This window comes from Ixodes scapularis, unplaced genomic scaffold, assembly GCF_016920785.2.
Source record: "Ixodes scapularis isolate PalLabHiFi unplaced genomic scaffold, ASM1692078v2 PGA_scaffold8__174_contigs__length_109621045, whole genome shotgun sequence".
Taxonomy (NCBI): Eukaryota; Metazoa; Arthropoda; class Arachnida; order Ixodida; family Ixodidae; genus Ixodes; species Ixodes scapularis.
The window spans coordinates 11061785-11076526 of record NW_024609883.1 but is presented as its reverse complement, the minus strand read 5'-3'; the positions used below and the strand labels follow the sequence as shown (position 1 = coordinate 11076526).

At 46.1% G+C, this 14742-nt stretch overlaps 1 protein-coding gene across 2 annotated transcripts in view; it reads right to left on the bottom strand.

Moving 5' to 3' along the window:
• LOC115326317 (nuclear receptor subfamily 2 group C member 2) overlaps window positions 1–14742 on the bottom strand; it is a 50605-nt gene that overhangs the window by 16557 nt on the left and 19306 nt on the right. For both annotated transcript variants that reach the window (XM_029987149.4, XM_029987150.3), the window contains 2 exons: window positions 5916–6073; window positions 1574–1685 (listed from right to left, as the gene is read on the bottom strand). In XM_029987149.4, coding sequence (XP_029843009.2) covers window positions 1574–1685; window positions 5916–6073 — 270 coding nt within the window. The remainder of the gene's footprint in view (window positions 1–1573; window positions 1686–5915; window positions 6074–14742) is intronic.

Below are 14742 nucleotides of genomic sequence, written 5' to 3'. Positions count from 1 at the left end.
TGCGAGCGGGCCTCGGTGGTCGGACTTTTTGCGAGTTCTCATATGCATAGTCGCGGTATATAGCTGAGCGCGGCCGGATACCCGCAATATGTATCACCTAAGCACGGTCGCGTTGCTTTCTGTGCTGAGTGAGCTTTGTAGGGCGCTTTTGCTTCAGCAAAAGGCATACCGAAAGCGCCTTGAAAAAGGTTTGCAATTTTTAGAGCATGGTTACAGTGGCGCGCCTCTGACCAGCCGTGGGTGCGCCTCCATCAGTGGAGACATGCCACAGTACACCTTGCCGTGTCATATTGGCACCTGATATGACATTTGCACGAAGTGTGTAAATGCAAAAATTTTACTCCGTGTAATTTGCCCCCGAATATGTGTCAATTTTTCGGGAAAAAAATGTGTTCATTACGTCAGTAAATACAGTAGTTCCCATGTCACATGGTTTGTAGCGGCTACCCCTGTGTTCAACATTAATGTTGTATTAAGTTTTGCCGTCTCATCCCCAAAAAGAGACACCATCTCATCTTTTTCGCCACTTGCCTCTTCATTCTCGGTGGGCGCGCCCTTACGAGATTTTACGGTAGGCACGTCTGTTTGGATCACCCTCACTCCATGCCCCAACCATGTACAGTGCCCCTCAAACTTAACGCCGCCACTAGATCGTCCGGTTTATTCACTTGTTGAGCTATTCCTGAACCTAGTGGTCGAACCACTTGGTAAACATTCGCGTTCGCGATGAGAACCCAACCAGGGGAAGGTATTCGAGCAGCTGCAGCGACCAATTTATCTTTGGGTAGCATGCAATAGATGAATATTTGCGCAACCGAGTGTAACCGAGTGGCGGCGTTAAGTTTGAGGGGCACTGTACATGCCATGCACCGGCCTCCCAAGAAGTGTCGGCTCGGGTCTCTTCAACGGTCCGGGCACGGCGTCTACGAGAAAGTTGTGCCACACTAGCTCTCCGGTAGGAGTGATACACCAAGTTGGGTTCGGGTCCCACCTCGCGAACTGCACACACATTCACCGAGCGTGCGGGTGCACTCTCGCTCGACACCTCCCAGATAAAATGGGCGCGCGCGGGACACGGGTGTTGCGTCGGCGTTCCGCCAGGACTCGTCTTCGATCAGCGAGGACGACAGTTCTGGCCCAATGTCGGTGCGGCACTCGCGTGACGCTCTTTAATTGCGGAAGTGCGTTACTGGGAAGTGGCTACACTCCCTTTCACCTTAAGTACCACTGCAGCCAACGCTACAGTCAGACGGAGCCAATCGAGCGGCGACAGCAGTGCGTCGTCACGGCGTTCCTCGTATTTGTAGGTTGAATATCCACCAGCTGAACCAACCATGCACCAAAAAAATAGGAGGATCGAGGCACATCCACTTGTGATAGCAAACGGACAAAAGCAATGAGCACCGCGACGATACACTTTTGGCACCGCTTCATCAACTCCGCCGGATCGTAGTGTCAGCTGCGGACCGCAGTCTGCCCGAAACAAAGTATAAGAGCCAGTTAAATAGTGCATCCTGCGTATAAGAGCCAGCCACACAGCACATCCTGCATTAGAAAGAGCCTGCATGCTCACTCGAGAGGGCGTCGTCATCGTCGACCGTTCCGTCCTCGTCGTCCCAGGAGGTCCAACCCAGGATGGCAGGATTCGTGCTGTCCTGGCTCCCCGTCAGGAAACCCTTGGACTCCTGCGAGCGTACAAAGTGCCGTGTCACGTGAGAACGCGGCTGCGTGACTTGCAACTTTTTTGCGGCGGCGAGCGTCCAGCCTGCGCAATAAACGGACCGAAAAATGACTGGAAGAGGTTGGGTATGAGTCTAGTGACCTCGAATAGAGAAGGAATACAGTCAAACCTCATTATAACAAACTCGATTACGGTAAACTTTCGTTAATTCAACCTCGACAGGACCTTCAAATTTGGTCAAATTATCCGAATGATCGAATTAAAGAAAGGACAGAAAAACGGTTAAAATTAAACTTCCTTTTATTGTCCAAAGTACTCACGGATGAACTGGTGCCGTCTGCGCTTAAAACGCATGTCCAAAAGCGTGCTCCAGAGAGCAGCGTAACTAGACGTCACGTCACCAAAAAATCGTGCACTACAAAAAAAAAAGGTGACGAGACAACTTTGGTGTTGGGCAGCCAGACCGTTGGCAACAAAAAATAACCCCCAAAAAAAAAAGGAAAAAAGAATTTGCGCTTTTTTATGCGCAAGATGGACCGCACACGATGCTACAGAAAAGTGCCTTGAGAGTGCATGCTGAGAAAGCTTTACGAGCCGACCTTGGCGCCGGGCGGCCAGACCGTCGGCAACAGAAAAAATAACACAAAAAAAGAAAAGAGAACTTGCGCTTTCCGGCGCGCAAGATGGACCACACACGATGATACAGAAAAGCGCTTTGAGAGCGTGCGCTGTCTCCACGCTACTCCATGCCAGATTGGTTGCGCCGGCTCGTGTCATCCGCTACGGTCCATCTCAACGGTGTAGAGGACCAGGCGCATATTTGCGCACATTCGGCTTTGCACAGCAAAGGGCCCCTGTTTCGCTGTACGTTGGTGGTCTTTCTGCCATGGTGCCGTGCAATGTGAGCCCGCGCGCATTCGCTGGGGACGAATTATCCGATGCGGAGTTTTCCCGAGTTCGAACTATCAAACTTTTCATCCCATAGAAATGTATGGGCGCTCGCGGGGACTTTTGAACACGATCGAATTAAACGAAAAGTCAAATTAACCGAGGTTGAACTAACGAGTTTACTGCACGGCAAAATACAGCTCGTATCGAACGCGCAATACTCGCAATGCAATATGCACGCAATATGTATCTCGCATAACGAACTACGCATTCGATGCACCGAATTGCTAGCGTTGGCGACCGCGAGAAAAGCGTGTTGAATACCGGTGCTCGCAACATTAGGCTTCCTCGCATTGCAGATGGAGCGAGAGCAAGGGGGCCCACTAACGTTTGACCCCCTCCTTCTCTTTCGCATTCCGTTTGAACAAGAGGAATGCGGTGAATTAGCCGCTTGGCCCTCGGCAACAACTCGTCTGACCTAGGTTTCGCATCGCCTCCTCCTTGAGCCTATTGCACTGCAGCTCCGTCGGGTGCCGTTGCCACGTCATCGCGTCGCCACCTGCTGGCCTGTTTGCCCGTGTTTGCCTGCCTCCGTCTCTCCCTTCATTATGCTCTCCGTTTGCGGTACCGTGTGGTTGTGCCTGGTTGTGTGCGGTGCACACTGGCTGTTTATCTTGCATAATAATGACAAAGCAGCGGCAAGCTCTGCCACTTTCCGCTTTCCGAGCATGGCGAGAAGTCGAACGTAGCTGTCGCCTACAAAATACCAAGGAGTATGTTGAGTACAATCCTGAAAAACAAAGCTGCTATCGAAGACAAAGCCCACGAACGGCCAAACACGGACGATAAATGCATCTGGAAACCGGCGTACAACGAGGTGGAAAAAGTGCTCTACCAATGGTTCTTGGACATCCGTGTATGCAACCGTCCAGTCTCCGGTTTATTGTTCCAGAGCAAGGCAAGAGATTTTGCGTTCGTCCTCAAGATTGGGGGCTTCAACGAAGGATCGGAGTGGCTGCAGAAGTTTAAAGACCGGTATTCAATTGTAGAAAAAGTCGTAGCTGGGTAGAAGTGTGCAGCGGACAGTGAAGGTGTCAAGAAATGGATAGACGGCAACTGGCCGGGCACCATGGCAAAATACGAATCGCGTGACATACCTATTCAACAGGGATGGGAATGCTTTGTTTTGGCAACTTCTTCTAAGCCAGACCTTAGTACACCGGAATGAGAAGTGCCACGGCAGCAAGACGAACGAGAGTAGTATCACTGTACTGCTGATGACTAACATGGATAGACGGCTCGTTGAAACTTTGCGCGCTTGTCATCGGGAAGTGAACTTTGCCCAGATGTCTACGAGGGTGCAATGACATACACTTCCCTGCTCATGACATACACTTTCAATGATGATTGTTCGGCGCATTACAGTGGCGTCTCACTCAAGAACATCGAGTCATGTTTTCTGCCGCCCAATGCTACGGCAGTGCTCCAACCCCTCGACGAAAAGCGTGTGGTGGGACAGCTGCTCGCCGAGTTGCGTGTAGGCAGAGAGTTGCGGGCCAACCGTTCCAATTGCTTCTGTCAGGTGGGACTTGGCCTGAAAGATGAGGCAGTGACTCCGACAGAAGTCAACAATGACTACAACATTGCTGATCTCTGGGAGGAGCTGGGTCACCTCCCCGACGCGACGCCAGACAGAATCAAGCTCAGCGTTTTTTTGGGGATCGACCATGACATTGCCGCGGTACCCTCGGACAAAGACATCGCTGCCAATGTGACGGCCGCGAGGATGCTCGGGATCCCGAATACGAAGAGCCCCCTTGTCCGACACTTTACAAAGCGCCTTTGGCAGTGGACGTGCTTCGCCACTACTGCTCTGGCATAGGGGGAAGTGGAATTGAAGTCGTGCGGGCAGTTTCTCGAGTAGAGAACGCTACTCTCGTGGACACTGGCAAGGCAAAATCTCAAGCTAAGATAACTGCATACTGTGCACAGCTTTTTGTTTTCAATGAAGTTATTTCGTAGCCAGTGAGTAGCGCGAGTTTTTGTTTACTTTGACGACTGAACTGAATATAACGAACTCATCACGGAACTTAGTTAAACGTATAAAATAGAGCAAAGAAAGACAGGGACATGAAGTAAACGGGACAAACGGAAGTTTGTTGTACACGGTCACTGCTATATCAAATTACTCGATACATCAAACGAATCGTGGCACCCCCTGCCCTTCAGTAGAAACGGGGTTCACTGTACCTGTTTCCTAAATTTACCCAAAAAGTACAAAAAAATAAGGAAAAAGAGAAAAATGGAAAAGCAGCCGGAACATTTCAAACTCGACAACTATGACTACTACGTTTTAAAAAATTGCTCTCGCAACTTGTAATTTTCATTCCTATATGCAAGTCCTATTTCATACCCGTCGTCATTGTATACGTTCCAAATATTATATTTTTGTTAAAAAAATTTTTTTTTTTTTTTTTTTGGTTAAGACAAGAAACTTTGTTCTGCGCTGCACTCACTTCGCTTCTTGGAAGACGCACCTACACGTGCAGAACTTCAAAAGGCGCCGTTCTACCCCACGTCCATTCAAACAAAGATTTAGCGCCAAAAGCATAATGCCTGGACATCCTTTTGCCGCAATCCAACAAGGAGACACGAGAAAGGGTGCCTACTCTGCACGCAACACTACGGTGCATCGGAACGTGTCTGCGACCCACGTGTTTTACCGCGTCATCATTCATGGTCCTTTGATTTCTGCCCGACGATATCGCACTTCTGTCGCACTGTTACCCACCACAATCCTGGGGGTGGCACGGCAGCGGAGGTGGATAATACATGCCCGTCATACCGTGGGTTGCTGCGCAGCACGACAGTTTACGAACACTTCAGCAGCCGGGAATTGGGACCCTGGCACGACGGCAACACTTGTATACAACTGTCGGTGTTTCTTTGCCAGAACTTTTACAACAAACTGCCAGGATTGCAACATCCGACGTCACGACAGGCCAACTCGTGCAACGTACTAATTTGTTGCCGCTTCGGGACCACTTTTGACGTATCGTAGGCGGTACGGGTAGCTAAGTACGCAAGTGTCGCCGCCTTTGCGGCATCCCGATTCGTTTTAGCAGAAGCTTTCGTGAACTCTTGAGCGAGAAAGCGACCCGCAGCAAAACGGGCACCAGCCATATCCACCCGTGTCGCACACGCCACTGCCGGGACTGCGACCGGCGACGCTTCAACATCGTTGTCGGGCAGAAATCGAGAAACCACATTTGAGGACACGGCGAACGCGCCTGCCAGAGGCACGCTCCAAGTACCGCGGCAACACCGACCGAAGGGGTAGACTCACCTGCGGATCCATGAGCATGAGGCCGGTGGACTGGTGCGCTCCCCCACGCTGCACGGGGCCACCGGGGCCGGGCAGGCTGAGGGCGGCCAGCACCAGCCCGGCACCCTTCTCGGCCCGAAGCGACGAGTCCGTGCTGGGCTTCCGCTCCGACTGCACAGCTGCGGCAGTCGGGTGGCCTCAACGTCGAGGCGCACAGACAGATCCAAACCACACGCCCCTACCGTCGCAAGCTCCGAACCAAGCGTACGCTTGGTTCGGAGCTTGCGAGCAAAAACAAAGCGCATGTCACCGAACGCTTGGTTTCCGCCCAAAAGTGGCACCGGCAGTCCGGACCAGATGCCAAAGTTTTGGAAGTAACAACCACCTTATTCAAAAGTTAAAAGCGATTCTTCGAAACTTTAGACGAGAAAAGAGGGCCAGTTTTTGGGTAGATTAAGCCATTTGACCCCACATATTCATAGGCTTTGTCGGCCACCATCTTACCATCGAAAAACACCCGAAAGTCGCTTATAACTTTTAAGTAGGATGACAGTCTGCTCGTCGGCCTGCTGGGGCTAGACTTGGGTGGAAACTGGGCGCTCGACGACGCAGAGTTGTGCTTTTATGATTAAAAAGAAACGCTAGGTTTTTGAGGGAGACACCCTTACGTGACCTCGAAAGGCTGGCTCAAACCCCCGTCGGACGGACCCTACCCGAGCTTCTTTGTAATCGCCGACCAGGATGAGAATGGCAGGACATCTTTCTGATGTAGGGCCTCCAACGTGCCTCGTTGCCCTTCGCGGCCATACTTTGGTTTCATGCGCACGCTCAAAGCCGCCGAGACGCCAAAGTGCCATCGAAGGTACGAAGTTTGTGCTGGAGGAAGAGGGAGAACCGAAGGACCTCGATGCCTTTCTCATTCTGCCCGAGCCTACGATAGAAAGAACCTTCTTCCAAAAGGAGAAGGTTCTTTCTATGGCCGCACGGCCTCTCTGCTAAAATGCCATTTTCTGAAAATTAGCTCCGCAACAGCCCTTTCGCACAATAAGGGATACTGCCGACAGTAGCCACTAAGCACGTTGCTGAAATGGAAGCACTAAACTTAGGTGTAGACAATGTGCCAATTTTTTTTTTTTTAACCACTGATTTCTCGGTGATTTCTAGATTTTTGCAAGTGGGTGATAATTTACTATACTCTCACGGTTAGGTACCTCAGGTATCCAAAGATTTCCACAGTTATTGCCTGAAGTATGGTCCTCACCATTATGATCATCCTGATAAGCTGTTTATTTTGCATGCTCATGAATCGCCTGGATTATGAAGCATAGAAAAAGCATGATCAGGATGATCATGGTTTTCATCCCTGAGGAGATGATGCCCAGGTCATGAAACTAGATAAGATTGCATAATTAACGAAGGTAGTAGCAATAACACTCACGAACAAGAAAGGAAAATAAGCAGGAAGTAACTGGCATAAAATTTTGGCACATTTTTACCTTGTTTAGGCTACACAATAACAACTAGTTAAATATTAGTCGAAGACGAGCTAAACATTGGAATGTCCGAGTTCAATACTGATCATACAGAAGGTGTAAAAACGCTGTATGTTTCAAACGTGTTTAAACATTTTAGAATAATATTTTTTCCTTCAGTTTCGTCTATTGATGGTAAACCCCGAAGCAGTCAATGTCACCGTCAAACCGGATTTTGTCGGCTGTGTGACAGCAGCTCCTTTACCAGAATGGCCTTTAGCGGAAAGGACATTTATTGCAAAAGACCTCTAGGGTATCGTCTGACAGAGCTGTGCCTTAAATAAATTCTCGTAACGTCAGTCACAAACTAGCGAGAAGCTCCTCTCTGACAATAAAATGATTGCATCTGCACAAAAACGACAGCAATGAAGCATGTACCGATTACAGTCTGCAATGGAAGCGATGCGGCAGGAACCATGCATCTTACAAGTACAAAGCCATAACACTGAACGGTCTTAAAAATGAGCCAAACAGTGCCAGAGCCACACACGGGACATACAAGTCTCAATGACTTGTAACTTCCACACTGCTCTGATGACGCTAAAGCAAACATACATGCATGGCAAAAGCACTAACTAATCTAGATTATTCTTCACACAAAGACTAATCCAGGAACTAACCATTCTCTTGCCCATCAGGCTCAGGGTGAGGGCATCCTTTCGTGTACAAGTGCAGCCGTAATGATGCAAGGCTAATGGGAGACAAAATGCTGACAGAGCCCTGGCTAAAGCCACAACCTCGTGCCAAGAAACAATGTTGTTGTGTGCACTCCCTCTCAAAAAATGCAAAGCAATTTGAGCATAAAAGACTATAGGTGCCCTCACCCTGTGGAAAAAAAAATATATGAACATCAGGGCACAATGTGCATGCAACAATCCTTCCACTGAGGGACATTCCCTCCATGGAAAGGTTGCTATTAGAAACAGGGCTGTTACATAGAATTACTTTGTGGTCACTCCTCCATGAAGTAACTCTTCAATGGAAGAGCAATTTTTTTTTATACTTTAGTATAAGGCTTACTCAGTTGAGAGTTTACTCAACATAGAGCTTATGTCCTTGATGGTGCATCTGGCTGGCAGTTCACATGGCTAAAAATTTTTCAATTAAAAGGTCTTTTTTTTTGCTCGGGCAGTTACTGGTTTGTTTAGAGCTAACTAGATTCAGGGCTAACCAGGGTCATAGCTTACTTAGCTGCAAGTTAACTTAGATAAGAATATACTCTTCTTTTAGTGAATTTACCGCACTCGGAGATGACTCGATTAAGAGATTGCCTGGCAAAGAGTATACTCAGTCAAGCGCTTGCTCGGTCAAGACCAGACAGAGTGGAAAGCTTGCTGAGTTACGAGCTTATTCAGTTAAGACGTAACTTAAGACCTGTTTTGGCTAGGTGAGACAAAACAAGCCTAACTCAAGAGCTCGGTTTAGTTAAGTGATTACATGACTAAGGTCTTGCTCTACTAAGAGTGCACTTGGCTGCTTACATATTTTAGAACTGCTTAGCTAGCACCTTGCTTCTTGGGAGTCTGTTCTGTCGCGAGTTCCCTCCGTGAAGAGGTAACTCCAAGTAGGGATTGTGTAGGGAAGCCGCGTCATTCGACAAAGGGGTCGCAATCACTTGGAAGGGTCTGAACGCAGGAACACTGACCTGCCAGACTGCGGTCCGAACACCGAGCGCGCTTGAAAGAGGAGCCTACAGATGCAAACCCAGCACAGCCATGGGATGAGCAGGTGAGAGGGTGAGGGAAAGGGGAGGGAAATTGAGCGAGGCAGCAACCACCACTGTACACACAGACAGCCACAAGCTTCCTGCATCAAGCCACATCTGCTTCCCTGTTCCTCTTTCCTTTGCTTTTAGTGGCACACTGCACTTCCAAAAAAAACTTTCTTAACTGCCTGAATGGGACAGGGATGTCATAAAATGCATTCCCCCAACCAAAAAAATTAAACAATGCAATATTTACGCCACAATACAGACTTTAAGTTTGGAGTGATTTTGTTTGCTCCTAGCTGCCCGACTCAAAATAAAAGTCACTTCCATTTTGAGGACATGGTCAGAGGGACAAAAACGGAACTGATTTTTATAGCTTTCTACCGGCTAAAATGAGCATGGAGCAGGACGGCCAATACGCTGCATCTACGGCTTTATCTAAATTGTGCATTGCAGCATAAACATTGTATTAATTTTTTTTTTCTTTTTGAAGAGAGAGAGGAAGAACAGATTTGGTGACATACTTTGCCTACCCAAACAGTTTAAGAAACTGTTTTCACTGAAAGTGCAATGTCGTTTTAAAATAAAACTAAAGAGGTTCTACAAAAAAAAGAAAAAGGTTTATGCTAAATTTTGACACATTTTTCTCTCGTGAATAACGAGTCATTTGTGCTCGTAATGCTACTTGGCATAAGCAAAAATAAAACATGCAAAGTTTTAGCAACTGTTATTTACAGTACAAAACAATTATGCTAGTCATGATTTTCGAGGCCAAAATAAAAAGAAACAAGATTTCCTTTAAGTATTTGATTTCATCGCAACCATTTTGAGAATGCACTTTCGAATGTCTTTATAACGTCACCAGTTTCTGATGGTGTTAAAAGATAAATTAGTTATTTCAGCCATAACTTATCTTGCAGTCATGTGGCACAAGTAGAAAAGGCAACTACTGCTGCAGATTGGCAAAGCCCCTCTGATCATTCAAGTTTTCAAGTTTTCTCTTACAAACCTACAACCACCTTTTGTAGCGTTCAAGTTTTCTATTGTCAATTTATAGAATTCTTCTTCTTTTTGCTGTATGTTAATTTGTGCATCATTATCAAGGCTTCAAGCTGCTCATGAGCACAAAAAATAAATGAATGAATGAATGAATCATTGCATAAGGCATAAATCAGTAAAAAAAAAAGCATGGATCAAAATGTCAGAATGACATGTCTAAACTAGATCTCTTGTTTCACAAATGTGTCTGTAATTGAGTTTGCACAAACACAAATTCTTTAGGACCATAACACCTGGAGCTCTGAATGCAATGACCATTGTTTTACCTCGTGTAGTATTGAAAAAATGAAAAAAAAAAAAAATGCTTTTGCCACAAAATGGTATTTTGGCATCTAAGGGATGTTCATGGCTGTATTGCAGTTTGAAAAACAATTTAGCTCAAAATCTCACAATTAACTCTTTCCGTACCACGAGGAAACGGGCCGATTTTCGAGGGATGGCCAAAACATTTTATAATTTTAAGGCTTGCGGCACACAGATTGTGTGTCCTGGCTCAGGACAGCCTAAGAAGCTACAACAAAGCTCCGCAACAATTCTATGCCTTGAAGATGAAACGCCGCTGCGGTTGTTATACACGAGAGGGCTCAACGTCTCCCTATAGCCAAATTCAAACTTTGGAAGTGTGCACAGATCATTGATCAGAGGTAATTGATGGCCAATGGGCGTGGTATGGAAGGAGTTAAGAGCTTTCTTTCCTATTTTTAGGAGAATTAGAAGCAAAATGATTACTGCCTCGTCATTAGGAGCATGAGAGTTCTTTTAGAGTCCAAACATTAAGAATCCGAAATTGAAATCTGTCCAACCCTAAAAGAGTTTCGAAACAAATGTGAACTATCACGCAGGATGCCTTGAGTAATACTAATCCGATTGTGTGTAGGAGCTTGTGTCGCAGAAAGTCCGGCGTCGGCATCGGTGGGACCCAAAAATTCCATAATACAACAAGCGCAGCCACGTGTTTCACGTGACGTCACCTATGCGTCTTGCATCATGGAATTTCCTCACCAAATTTAGCAGCAAACTTACCCGCCAAATTTAGCAGCAAACTTTCCCGCAAAATTTAGCACAAAATTTTTCCGACAAGTTCAGCAAAAAACATTCTTGACAAATTTAGTGAAAAATTTTCTCTACCAAATCTAGCGGAAAATTTTCCCGCCAAATTTGGGGGTCGATAGGGTCGTGACGTCACAGCCACGTGTGACGTCTCGTGACACGTGACGCTACTGACTAGACCACACGCTTGCACAACTTGGCAACGAGCACGCGTTTACATAAAAAGGCTTTGCAAACGGGACCCGATTATAGCGTTCCACTCTCAAAGGCAAAGCTTAAACGTCTCAAGGTTGTCTTTTTTTTTTTTTTTTTTTTACATTATTATTGTTTATGCTGTTGACAATGTCTACCTATTTACAATGTTACAAGTGAAACTCTAGTGGTGCTCTATTGCCTGCGGCTAGCTTTTCATCTTGTATTTATTTTTGTACCTAGCTTTCTACGTTGTGCGTATTTTTGCATGAAAATTAAAAGGTATAGCAAACAAATAAATAAAATAAGAAAGAGCTCCAGAGCCGTGACAATATTTCAGCCGTAAACTTTCAGATTCTCATAAAGAAGCATTATGCTTTGTTTCATAATATACCTACAAATATGATGGTTATAGTACTAAAAGAGTCATCCATCATTAGCTACTTTGGTGTGGCTCTACTAAACTAATTGGCACCTTACTAAGACACAAGAAGAGCATCCGTGAAATGGCTGCCAAGAAATCAATGGCCGAAGGGGTTAACAAAGGTCAGGAAGCAAGTGCGCCAAAACCAAATAAAAGCATGCAGGTGCAGGGACGGTACCAGAAGCCAAGCCGACACTCCCTAGCGCAGCTGGAAAGCGGGACGCAAGGCATCTCTCACTTCCAGTTCAACACCTTTTGCACTCTTACGCACGAAAGTGCATAACTATGTGTGCACAGTTAGAGCGTGAAAGGTGATGCAGGGACACAACATCAAAAACAAAGTCGCAGACAAATGCCCTAGAGCAAAACGCAATGAGAAAAATATCTCTGTGCCACCAGGATCACTGGCTGAAACTATTTTCCAGGTTGTGTCTCTGCAGCGTAGACAAATTTTTAGTTCACACGAGTGAAGCACATCGATCAAACTATGCGAGAGAGCTTTTCTACCTTAGTACGTGTCACTCACACCGGACAAAGCAGCCCTATAGGGCGGTTCCATGTGACACACTCCCAGTTCAAAATCTTGCCAGACGCCATGTTGATGAATTTTCGCCCAATGTCCTTCTATGCTCGGAGGCAGTGTTTCCCAGCTCAATTAAGCTTTTCTTTTTGCGTCACGATCGACTGCATCTGCAGAAGTAATCAGCAACACAAAGGAGCATCAACTGGTACTTCATTTTTTATACATACAGGTATTCATTCAAACTCAAGACGAGCCAGAGATTGAAAAGTTGGCTCCTTTGGCAGCCATAAAGGCCCCGCCGCAAGGGTGACTCGAAAAGAAAATAATTTGGAATGAGCATGGATTTGTGCGGCCCAAATATGTCCCCAAACATACAGAAAGTTCCCGAGAAACAAGAACCGTGCTTTTCGGCTCGGGTAAACAAACTAACCATCGAAGAAAGTTTAAAATTCGTGAGAATCTGACGCTAGCAGTCGGGACAAAATGCGAAAGTTTGGGTACATGACGTCACCTGGATCAAAAGATAATTGAGGAAAACAACATTTCTGTCCGAGGCGACGTCCACCTAAGCCTAATGTCATTTAAACAAGAAATGACACTGTGGAAAAAAAAACTCAACAGCAAGAAAGAAAACAAAATCTTCTATCTTCCTGTGAAGCCTTTTTTCTCGATATACAGGGTGTTACAAAAACAAATTTACACATTTTTTTTTACTAGGCATTGCCGGACGCTCATTCACTGCCCAAAGGTAGCTCTAGAGGTCACAACCAGATGCCAAAGTTTCAGCCTGATCTGATAACTTATTCAAAAGTTATAAGTGATTTCCTGAAAATTTCAATGGGAAAATGGCGGCCAACGGGGTTTTCGAATACGTGGGTCTCTATGGGCACCAGAAACCAAAAACGGGCAAAAATTGGCTCCATTTTCCCATTGAAATTTTCAGAAAATCACTTATAACTTTTGAATAAGGTATCAGATCAGGCTGAAACTTTGGCATCTGGTTGTGGCCTCTAGCGCTACCTTTGGGCGGAGAATGAGCGTTCGGCGATGTTTGGTTTATTTTTGTGGTAAAACAAACCGTGTAAATTTTTTTTTGTGACACCCTAAAGATGGTACATGCTCCCAGTGTCATTTCTTGTTTTAATAATTTAGACTTAGGTGGACATCGGCTCAGAGAGAAATTTCTTTTTTTTCAATGCAAAGCACAAATTTGTCCGCTCCTTGCACAGGGGTTGCGGTGATGTCAAAAGGCCGAGCTTTTATTGGCCAACCGAAAAAAATAGTGGGTAAACCTCAAGGAATCTAGCATTGAGGTGTACTCACTATCCTCTCAATCATAGCCAATCAGAGCTCGGCGTCATACTGATGTCACTGATGTCACAAGAAGCAGACGACCGGCTCCCCGCATTATCTTTTGATCAAGGTAAGGTCATGTTCTCAAACTTTCGCGTTCTATCCGAACAGCCAGCATCACATTCTCGCAGAGTTTGAGCTTCCTGAAATGCATAGTTTATTTACCCGGGCTGAAAAATATGCTCCTCGTTCCTCTAAAACTTCCCGTACTTACCGAGTTTTGTCGTTGACGGAGCCACTCGGCCATGCTTCGACGTTTCACCAATGCCAAAAACGACGCCAATAACTAAGCTTCTACGTGCAAAAATAATGGCAAGAGTGGCGAAACTGTTCATCAACATGGCAGAAAGCGGCTTACCGGAAGGGAAGAGGCATTTTCATGGGACTGCGCTATAGGAAGTGCTTACATGTAAGCAACTTATCGTGAGCAACGACTTCGAATTTGGGGAAAGGGTCTAGCAAACGCTCACTGTCAGCACACACTTGACTGCAAAGCACATAGCTTTGGCACCCAATGAATACCCCACCTAAGCTGGTTAATTCGCACAATCAAGATCCAGTCCAAACCAGTCCAAACTCTCGTGAAAATCCATCTTTGCTGAATCATTGCCCTACGAGTTGAACGTCTGGAGGCTGTTGTCCAGCTGACACAAGTTGGATCACTCGTGTAATAATCAACAGCATGAGCCAGAGTAGCTCTCGACAGGAGAGATAATTGAATGGTACTCGATTCTTGTGAACATCGACTGTTCTTGGAAGTCAAGACGAGCAGGCGCTTGAGCAGTCCGAGAACCACCATATCTAAATCTACTCGTACAGTGAATGAACAATGATGTTTGTGCAAACCAATAGGGATCAAAGGCAGAAAAGGGACACAGTGTGACGTTCTTAACACAAAAAAGGAAGGGCCATTTTTGTTTTCTTTTGTTTCTCTTTTAGGATTGAAAAGGCTGTCATCAAAACTACCAATGTGGTGGGAAGTGCTTCTTTGTGGCACCAATCTAAAT